This window comes from Zea mays, chromosome 5 (genome assembly GCF_902167145.1).
Source record: "Zea mays cultivar B73 chromosome 5, Zm-B73-REFERENCE-NAM-5.0, whole genome shotgun sequence".
NCBI lineage: Eukaryota > Viridiplantae > Streptophyta > Magnoliopsida > Poales > Poaceae > Zea > Zea mays.
The window spans coordinates 16,515,508-16,525,087 of NC_050100.1; the positions used below are offsets into that span (position 1 = coordinate 16,515,508).

At 46.0% G+C, this 9,580-nt stretch overlaps 2 protein-coding genes across 2 annotated transcripts; both read right to left on the bottom strand.

Moving 5' to 3' along the window:
* Nucleotides 1-1,761: 1,761 nt before the first annotated feature.
* Nucleotides 1,762-3,193, bottom strand: LOC100285295 (nicotianamine synthase 3). Its single transcript, NM_001321408.1, has one exon. The coding sequence runs from the start codon at nt 2,836-2,838 to the stop codon at nt 1,768-1,770; it is 1,071 nt and encodes a 356-aa protein (NP_001308337.1). The 5' UTR covers nt 2,839-3,193; the 3' UTR covers nt 1,762-1,767.
* A 1,149-nt stretch (nt 3,194-4,342) lies between these two features.
* LOC100274537 (uncharacterized) lies at nt 4,343-9,197 on the bottom strand. The gene is made up of 5 exons (NM_001148893.1): nt 8,920-9,197; nt 8,774-8,814; nt 5,805-5,860; nt 4,711-4,765; nt 4,343-4,606 (listed from the first exon to the last, which is right to left on the bottom strand). The coding sequence occupies exons 1-5, from the start codon at nt 9,127-9,129 to the stop codon at nt 4,531-4,533; spliced, it is 438 nt and encodes a 145-aa protein (NP_001142365.1). The 5' UTR covers nt 9,130-9,197; the 3' UTR covers nt 4,343-4,530.
* Nucleotides 9,198-9,580: the final 383 nt, after the last annotated feature.

Below are 9,580 nucleotides of genomic sequence, written 5' to 3' on the forward strand. Positions count from 1 at the left end.
GTACGAAATGCCCCCACCACCCCAAAAAAAACATAATACATTCACGCTCCTCTCACGAACCTGGGGCCCGATTGGATTCCACTTGTTAAACTTTAGCACCTCTTGTGCTACTGGATGCTAAATTTTAGCACTTTATTTCTAATACCTTTTAGTACCTTTTAACATTTATGTTTGGATTTCTAGGTGCTAAAGTTTACTGGGGCTTGTTTGGTTCGCTGCCTAATTATCACATTTTGCTAATTTTTGTGCCTAATGTTAGTTCTTCAATCCGAACAATTAATTTTAGACAAAGTATAACATAGTTAGCCACAAACCAAACAGGCCCTAGGTGTAGCACTAAACTTTAGCACCATAAATTCTAACGAGCCCTTAGTTGTAAGAACATTGATTGTCTTATGTCCTTGTGGCAGCTTAAGTATTTAAAAATTGTATTTATGTCGTTTGTTAATCGTCGGTTCGCAGACGTTACAGGCACATTTTATGTCGAATGGCTGGTACCCAATACCATTTTCGTTTTTTGGCTTTCTAAAAATTCCAATTTTATTTGACTTACGTAGGTAGAAAAATTATGTAAAAAGCGAAAGTAGTTAGAGACTTCTCCTAAGGCCAACTCTAGCCGTTTACGTAAAGTTCATACATAAACACAGTTTTGCACTGTAAATTGTATTGTTCGTACAGTAGAATTTGAATATACGTATAATTATAAATAAGATGCTGGAGATATTTTAAAATACCGATTCTGTCTAGCCAATTTTCCGTAGCCCCTGCTGTCCATGTCGTGCAGCGTAAAATGGCCGGCACACATCTCTATGTACTGTAGTCCGATCGTTTGGCTATGTATACTGCCGAGAGCATCGATCCTCTGTACCGGTCTCCATACGATTCGTTCTTGCCTTCTTTGTCCTAATAACTCGCCGCATCATCATTAGCTTTGTTCATTCTAATTCTATATAAATTAAAGTGTATTAGAAATTTAGAATGGATTGAGATAAATTTTAACTTCTATGAATTTAAACCGACTTAATATCAGCTAATGCACATGGATTAAAGGTGAAATAAACGAACCCTTAACTAGAAATTGCATGCTAGTACTTGATCATCAGAATCATTTGCCGGATGCCGGACAAAAACCTTTATGCATATATATCGCGTCAAAACAGCCAACGGATCGGTCGGGGTGGCATATATTTATGCATGTATTACTTGCTAATAACACTCCCAAACTGACAAAACAAGCATTGCGAGTGATTACTTGTTAACCACTCCTTCATCACTCACACACACACGTAACATTAGGGCATGTACAGTGGTGTTTAATGTGGAGGCTCTTAAGGTGTTTAAGGGGGTTATTTGTAAAAAAAATTTAGAGCCGTCTCTCCGTGAAGAGACGTCTCTGGCTCGTAAACCAAGTAGCAACAAACGTCTCACTTCCCATTGTACGAATTTGTCGTCTATTCTATCGATCTGATGCTATACAAATACATTTAATTCTGTATTTATTAATAGACTACGTTTATAGACACTTCATTGTACAATAAAGTCTCTTAGTTGTCTCCTGTGCTTGGAGAACCGTTTTGGTGTCTCTCTACTGTACATGCCCTTAGCTAGCGGATATAAATTAGGCGCACCCTGTGCGGATTATTACCATATCCATGCGGTGTGGGCACATAGACGTAGTAGGGGATTACTATTTACTAGATCGATCAGATAGATGTAAAACTGGCATCCATGCTTGTTGCTTGTGGTGTGTGCCGTGTGCCTGCCTGCCTAGGACGGCAGCTGCTCCATGGCCACCTCCTCCATCTTCTGGTGCGTCCGGGCCTCCATCTCGCAGCAGAGGCAGCAGGGCCGGCTGAGCACGGCGCCGTGCCCGTGGGCGTGCGCGTGCGCGTGCCCCACTCCGGCGACGGGGACGGGCTTACGCGCGACGATGACGGAGTTGATCACCTCCCCCTCCGGGTGGTGCACGGCGAGCACGTCGAAGCCGCCGCGGCGGATCTCGTCTGGGTCGACGACGGGGTACAGGAAGGCGCGCGCGCCGTGCGCGCTGCGCACCACCAGCGCGGCGCCGGGCGCCATGTGCCTCCCGAGGTGCTCCACCACGCGCGCCTTCTCCTCGGCCGCCACGCCCACGAGCGCCGCCAGGAAGACGACGTCGTAGGTGGCCAGGCCCCGCGTGACGTGGGCCACGTCGGAGGTGCGGAACGCCATGCGCGCGGCGAGCGCGGCGTCGGCGCGCACGAGGCGGCGCGCCCGGCCGTTGGCCTCCGCGCAGATGTCGTAGTTGTCGAAGGCGGCGGCGGGGAGGTGGCGCGCGGCGAGCACGAGGGAGCTGAGCGGGAGCGGGCCGGACCCCACGAAGGCGACGCGGGCGGGCGGCGGGCCCGGGACGTGGCGCGCCAGCAGGCCGTGCTCCAGCTCGCCCAGCAGCAGGTAGTTGCCGAAGTAGGGGAAGAGCGGCAGGTGGTCCAGCGGGCTGTCCAAGGCCGCCAGCAGGTCCGAGTAGTGCGCCTCCAGCTGGGCCTCGGCGTCGGCGCAGCGGCGGATGAGGCCCGCGCGCATGCGCTGCAGCTCCGGGCCCAGGCGTTCCACGTCCACGGTGCTGCGCGGGATGCAGGCCGTGACGAGGTCCGTGAACAGCGCGTTCACCTCCGGCGACGGGCTCAGCGACGGCAGCTTCGCGATGGCGGCGGCCAGGCCGGAGATCTTGCGCACCAGCGCGGCCTCCGCCTCATTCTCCAGCGGCAGCACCTCGACGGCTCCTACTTCATGTACGTCTTCCATCTCCATCTGCTGCTGCTGCTTCTCATCGTCATCGTGCTTGCCCATGACGACCATGAACGCGTGGTGTGTGATCACAGTCGGTCACAGCGCTTGCTGCTTCGCTTTGGAGTGGGCGAGGTATACTAGCTACACTGTGTAGTGTATATATATATACTACCCGTGTCCGTGTGTGTGCCCGCCACGAGCCTCTGCTTATTTTTTTCTCTCCACACACGCAACGAAAGGCAGTCGCGATCGCGAGAAAACGCGTACAACTTGGCGAGTGCAGATCCGTTTCATTTGTATCGTGGCTGGAATGGAGCAGTAGCTATATATACGACGATGGGTACCCCCATAACAATAATTCAACTTCCATGCATATGTCGTGTCGTTGCCTTATCTTTCTTTACTCGATGAATACTATTCCCCCCAAGAATATGTTATATATCTTTCTCCGCTTTACGCTAGCCCCAAGAGGAATACATAGACGTCGTCCCGCGCAAGCCGAATAGTTGGTTATGTGCGCCTGCGTCGTCTGCATCCTTTCATCGAAAAGCAGGTTCCATTTGAGATGCTGCTGCCGCCTGTTGCATTGGCCAAGGATGAATCGGGTCCGTGGAGCCACAACGGCCACCACCAAAAGCCTCCTGGCCGGGTATCACCAGAATGTATGGTTGCTTGCCTTGCCTGCCCATTTCTGCTGTTCAGGCTTTTTTTTCTTCTCTAGCTGTACACGCAAACCGCGAGAAAGCAGCCGGAGATACGTAGTAGACGATGCTGCTATATACTTCAGAAAGCTCCAATTAACCAAGGAGCATGCATTGATCTTGCAGGAACAAGGCAGGCACAGTAACAGATTTGATATATGGAACCAAGGAATCGTATATATATCGAACAAATTAAACTAAAGCTAGATCGATCTCATTCAGGAGGGATGCAGGACGCAGCTGCAACTGTATGCAAGCGTACGTACTAAGCTAGCTAGCTGGTATCGCATATCCTTGTGCCACTTACTGGCATCGTATCGGTACGTACGTAGTTTTAACTGAATCAGGCTCCTGCAAAGACCATATCGTTTGCCAATCACTTGCTCTTAAGGTTTTTATCTTAAGGTTTTTATCTTAAGCGTACGTAGTTATGACAAGATGATTTTTATCTTAAGGTTTGATGGTTTGCCAATCACTTGCTCTTTGTTGAGGCAAAGCCAAGATTGATGCTGATCCTCTTTTTAATGATGATTTGCAAGCCTACTCTCTGTTAAAAGGAGGGACCGTACAGGAGCTCTAGCACTTGATGTGGTTCAGATGAACCACTTGACACTTTTCACATTTCAGTTCTACTAGAGTCGCTCTTCTCAAAAGTGACCTCCCGTGGGATGGGCACAACAACCCTCATAATTCGATCTAATTTTGAAGCACCACTCGTGCGTGTTACCACGGAGTCCACAAGTTCTAATATAATTGGCAAAATAGATTAGAATGGGCTTCAAGCCTGCGGTTGTCTATACTTGTGAGAGAGCAAAAAATAATTGCATTAAAAAACAAGGTTTCCCCTGAAGCAGATCTCCCAAATCTTTCCTGTTATCCTGTCCCAATGCAAGGTTGCTGATTGCTCTGTTCAATCACAGCATTATCAAATTGAAATGCACAAAATCAATTAAGCTTGCTGGTGACTCGTTCAATCTTTCTGCAAATTTTATCATTATGTTTAACCATGCTGCATTGTAGAGTATTAATATTCTAACAATTCTGATATACATGCTACAGATCATTCTTTGTTCAGCACTCTTGGCACTTTGATATATGGATCATCATAACTTGGAATGGCCTCCTTTATGGCATCTCTGCATTGACAAAAAAAACCAAAAATGATAAAGACACTCGGGTTTTCGTTGCAAAGCATTTAGTGCTTTAGTAAAAACCATGGAAGACTCATTGCCCTGCTCACCTGTTATCGAATGTTTCAGGCTTATCTTTTCTCAAAGAAATATCAGCCGTTGTACCTGTGGATGAGATAGTGGAACATGAAAATTGTAATTCGTTGAAATAAACATACAAAAACAGACTAACAGTTAATAAGCATTGTGTAACGGGTTTTGTGTAGGGAATCAAATAAAACATTTGGTTTTTGGATGAAAGCATTAGAATTCAGAACTAATTGTTCAAAATGTAATTAAGTGATGACATTATAATCCTTCTCCCATGATTATTCCATTTCACATATGATGCCAAGCACAGTACTGGTAGGAAACAAATGGCTAAATGCCTATTTGGCAATAATATTTCTCAAAACCATGGTTTTACAATACTATAATTTGCAATTGTCATGACAATACCATAGTTTTGGTCAGCTCCAAGAATACCATTGTTTTGAGAAACATTGTCTAGATACAACATTGTAAACCATGGTATTTAGGCAAAAGCCATGCCTTTGGGTTGGAGTGAAGTTTACAATGCTCAAAAAATACTATGCTATCTAGAATACCATGGTTTTGAAAACATCGTTTTTAAGAATGCAGCCAAACACCTTATAGCATAAAAGTATTCCTATAAGGCCATCTCCAGCAGATCCCTATCTCATCCCCTATTTCAAACTTAACTCTGCAAACAGTGTCAATCAGTATCATCCACCGAAGACAGCCTAAACCATGGTATTGTCTAGAAACTATAAAAATACTTTACTTCCAAATAGGCCCTAAATGCTCACTACAAGCCCTCTACTGTGTCACAACTAATTGGGATGGGTAACTCATTAAATCATGTTTTCATGCACATTGAAAATGGGTTAAGCTTTATGCCTTCAAAATTCTAGTAAATCAAGTGATATTAACATGATGTCTAGCACAGTGCTAGTATGGAGTAGATGGCTAAATGCTACTAGAAGCCTTATATCGTGTCACAACTGGGATAGGAACTTAGCATCAGTAAATCAATTTTAAAGCATATCGAAGTGGGGAAAGGATTTATGCTTTCCAAATTATAGCAAATCAAGAGACGCTAATAAATAATAATCAATCATGAGAATGCCACCAAGATGCATACCAGCTCTAAGTGAAGGCTCAATGGACTCAAGGTCTACTGCCTGAAGTTGCCCAAACCTGTAAAGAAAATAAAAACAAAGAGCAGCTAAGCTCTACCCTGAAATAACCAGTGAAGCTTTGATTTTCTTACAGTGCGTACAAATAGAAACCAAAACCCAACACTCTCATAGTGTGAAACATTCATGATCTTCCCATTTTGCGATTAAGAATCACATAACTACACAAAATAAAAACATCCACTCTGATCAAGTTATACAAATCTAAAACATATCCCTTAACTGTGGCAGTATTTTGGGTTTTCTGTTCAATAAGGCAGAAGAGGGAGGTCTGCTAGCAACTTTCAAGGGGGAAAAGGCTGCACAGAATTTCTATGTATGCAGACGATGTGGTTTTATTCCTGCACCCTTTGATATCTCTGTTACTCTGGAAATTCTTCAGTTATTTGGAGATGCTTCTGGCTTCTACAATAGTGCACAGAAGTCCAGCATTTTTCCCATTAGGTGCCCCGTGGATACCTTATTGGAAGTCCAGACCCTGCTGCCCTGTGATGTTGCAGCCTTCCCTTGCCGGTATTTAGGTCTTCCTCTTTCCATTCATAAGTTAAACAGACATCATTTTCAGACTTTGGTTGAAAGGGTTGCTGATCGGCTGCCGCATTAGAAGGCGGATCTAATGACCAGATCAGGGAGAAGAACCCTTGTACAACATGTGCTTACAGGCATGTCTATTTATGTGGCAATGGCAGTTGACATCCCCCATTGGGCTTCGGAGACGATTGATAAAATAAGAAAAGGATTTCTCTGGAAGGGTAGAAAGGAAGTTAGAGGGGGGCACTGTTTGGTAGCATGGGGAAAGGTTTGCAGACCCCTTCATCTGGGAGGCCTGGGTATTTCTAGTCTCTAGGAACTCTGCTGGGCGCTCAGAATGAGGTGGTTGTGGCTGCAAAAAACTGAGCCTGGGCGCTCTTGGTTTGGTCTATCTATTCAAATTATGGCCAAGGCCCGGGCTTTCTTTTCCATGGTCCTGATTTTTGAAGTGGGAGACGGTGCAAACACCTTGTTCTGGACTGATAAGTGGCTGCATGGGGAAAGAATCTCTGAGTCGGCCCCTAGGCTTTTTGGCATAATTCCTAACAGTGCGTTTGGATGTTGGAATTTAGACTCGGAATTCAGAATTGGAATTGACAAACCCGAATTCTGGTGTTTGGATGGTCACAGTATTTGGAATTGGAAATCCACCAAATTCCAGCCGGTATTCAACTCTACACACGCCTCCACTCTCCAATTCCGACCCTCCACCCTCTGATTTGCTCGGAATTGAACTGGATTTGGTATTGGATCCGATTTCCAAAGCCAGGCTGATTTGGTATTGGATCCAATTCAATTCCACCATCTCCAATTCCAACATCCAAACGGAGCATAAGAGATTTGCTCAGAAACGAACTGTACAAGAAGCTTTATCCAATGGTCAATGGATTGCTGACATTAGGGGGGGGGGAGGCTCACTGTTGAAGCTTTATCAGGTTATCTTCGTCTCTGGGAGATGCTTTCTGGTTTTGAGTTGCAACCTGACAGGGAGGATAAGCATATTTTCAGCATTGCTTCAGATCGTAGATACTCTGCAGAGTCTGCCTATAAAGGTCTTTTTATGGGATCATGCTATTTCAGGCATTATAAGCGAGTGTGGAAAACATGGGCTCCACCAAAATATCGTTTTTTTCATTTGGCTTGTTACCCAGATCAGATGCTGGACAGCAGATAGACTCGCCAAGAGAGGATTAAATCACCCAAGCAAATGCCCTTTATGTGATCAGGATTCTGAAACTACAAATCATTTGCTTGTCACATGTGTTTTTGCAAGGGTTTTCTGGTATAAGGTGCTGAGAAAGTTTGGTATGTACTCCTTAGCTCCTCCTTTTTGGAATGGTGGGAAAATGCCTCAGAGACACTAAATGGGCTCTGCATGAAAGGTCTCAACTCCCTTATCATCTTGGGAGCTTGGTTGACCTGGCTTCATCGTAATAGGTGTTTTTTTTGACAATGGGTCTCCTAGCCTGCCTTTAATCCTCAAGCAGTTTGAAGATGAGAGGAGTTTGTGGGAGGTTGCTGGTGCCAAGGTATTATCCTCCCTGGCAGCCCCACTTCCTGCTACTTGAGGGAAGGAGGCTTCTTAGTCTTTAGTAGTGTCTGTGTTCCTATGGACCAGTTTATATATGCATGTTTCTGGCCTCAGTAAGGATTCCTTAGTTTACTTTTGTATTTTTGGTCTTCTTTTGACCATGTATCCTCTCTTCTTAATTTATAAAATGGTGCAGTCCTCCTGTGCATTCGAGAGAAAAAACTTAACTGTGGCAGAGCTTGTGACATTTGTGGTGTTCTGCCACAGGAACTAGATGTGGTCCATTAACATGTTCATATTGCATTGTTCACTAGAAAAAATAATGCTGCCATATTCATCTTTTAAAAGCAGCGTCCCATTCATCCTAGAAAGGTGCCTTCATTGGTGCAAGGGTGTTGGCCTTCAACTTTTCATGTGTTTTCTACTCAACATCTTCTACAACAATTGGCAGCTATATTGTTTTCATGGTGAAGTTGTGAGAACGATGTGTATATCTGGATGACTTCAGGGATGAGTCTCCTCTAACTTAAAGTGAGAGGGACTTAAATCGCTGACTTTAGAGGTATCATAGTAAGATATATTGCAATCTGCACAAGGTACTAACATTACTCAGTATCTGAATCATCCAACGCATTTCCAGTCTGAAATTAGCAATGCACTACGGCATGTGTTCATTGGTCCCCCAATCAAAAAAAAAAATACAGACTAAGAAACTATCTAAACCCACGGCAGAGCATTCCTAGTAGAAAGACTACACCGTCTCGCAGAATTTTATGAGCTGCAACAAGCACTACAAACCGCCCCTTCAATCATCCACTCGCGAGAAGAAGAGAACAGGTAGCAGAAACTTACCAATCCACAACCTGACGAATCTTGGGCTCGAAGTCCTCGGCCTGGCGATTGAGCACACAGAGAACACAAGCAAAGCGTCAGCCTCTCATGTGCACAGAGCATCACATGTTTGGCATCAAGAGAAAGAAAGCAGGACGGCGACTGACCTCCTGCGGGGAGAGCGAGATGCGCGCGGCGTTGGCTAAGCGGGTGAGGTCCGGCGGCTCCAGCTCCCCAGCCCCCGCAGCCGCCACGGGCGTTACGTGGCTGGAGGACGAGAGTGGCCGCGGCCAGTGCGTCCTAGCCGACGGCCGCCTCAGCCGCGGGCCCGACGCTAAGCGGAGCCTGGGTATGGCGGACGCAGCGGCGGAGAGCATGGCCGGCCGGCGTCGCTCGCTGGTCGCTGCTGCCTCCGGGTCTGGCTAAGATTGGAATTGGATCGTCGTCACCGATGCGGCCTCATCGGCTCATCCCATCTCATCGTTTCGCGCGGTGCGGCCCGGCCCACTCAAAGCGGCCACTGCCCAGAGCTGAGAACCCCCCCTCGTCGGTTTGGGCCTCTCCGGCACATTGAATTTACCAAAATAGATCACTCTACAATGAATTTGTAAAAATAGGTCAATCGAGTAGATCACTTCGTCAAAATACACATCCGGATGTTTAACTAGTCTGATAAGTGGGCATGTATCCCTGTTGGACCGAAATATCTCTCCCTTTCCTTAGGGTATCTGCACTGGCCTACAGAAATCCTTCCGGTAAACGCGCATACAGGTAACTGGAGCTTAAAAATATGTGCAACGGTTTCCGCTATAGCTCTCTATATCCTTA

Excerpts from the sequence above, each read along its gene's own strand:
- LOC100285295 (NM_001321408.1), bottom strand. The coding sequence starts at position 2,838 with ATGGTCGTCATGGGCAAGCACGATGACGATGAGAAGCAGCAGCAGCAG.
- LOC100274537 (NM_001148893.1), bottom strand. The coding sequence starts at position 9,129 with ATGCTCTCCGCCGCTGCGTCCGCCATACCCAGGCTCCGCTTAGCGTCG. Across the intron at positions 5,861-8,773 it reads ATTCGTCAGGTTGTGGATTG|GTTTGGGCAACTTCAGGCAG; the intron begins GTAAGTTTCTGC and ends TTTTCTTTACAG. Across the intron at positions 4,607-4,710 it reads CCTGAAACATTCGATAACAG|AGATGCCATAAAGGAGGCCA; the intron begins GTGAGCAGGGCA and ends TTGTCAATGCAG.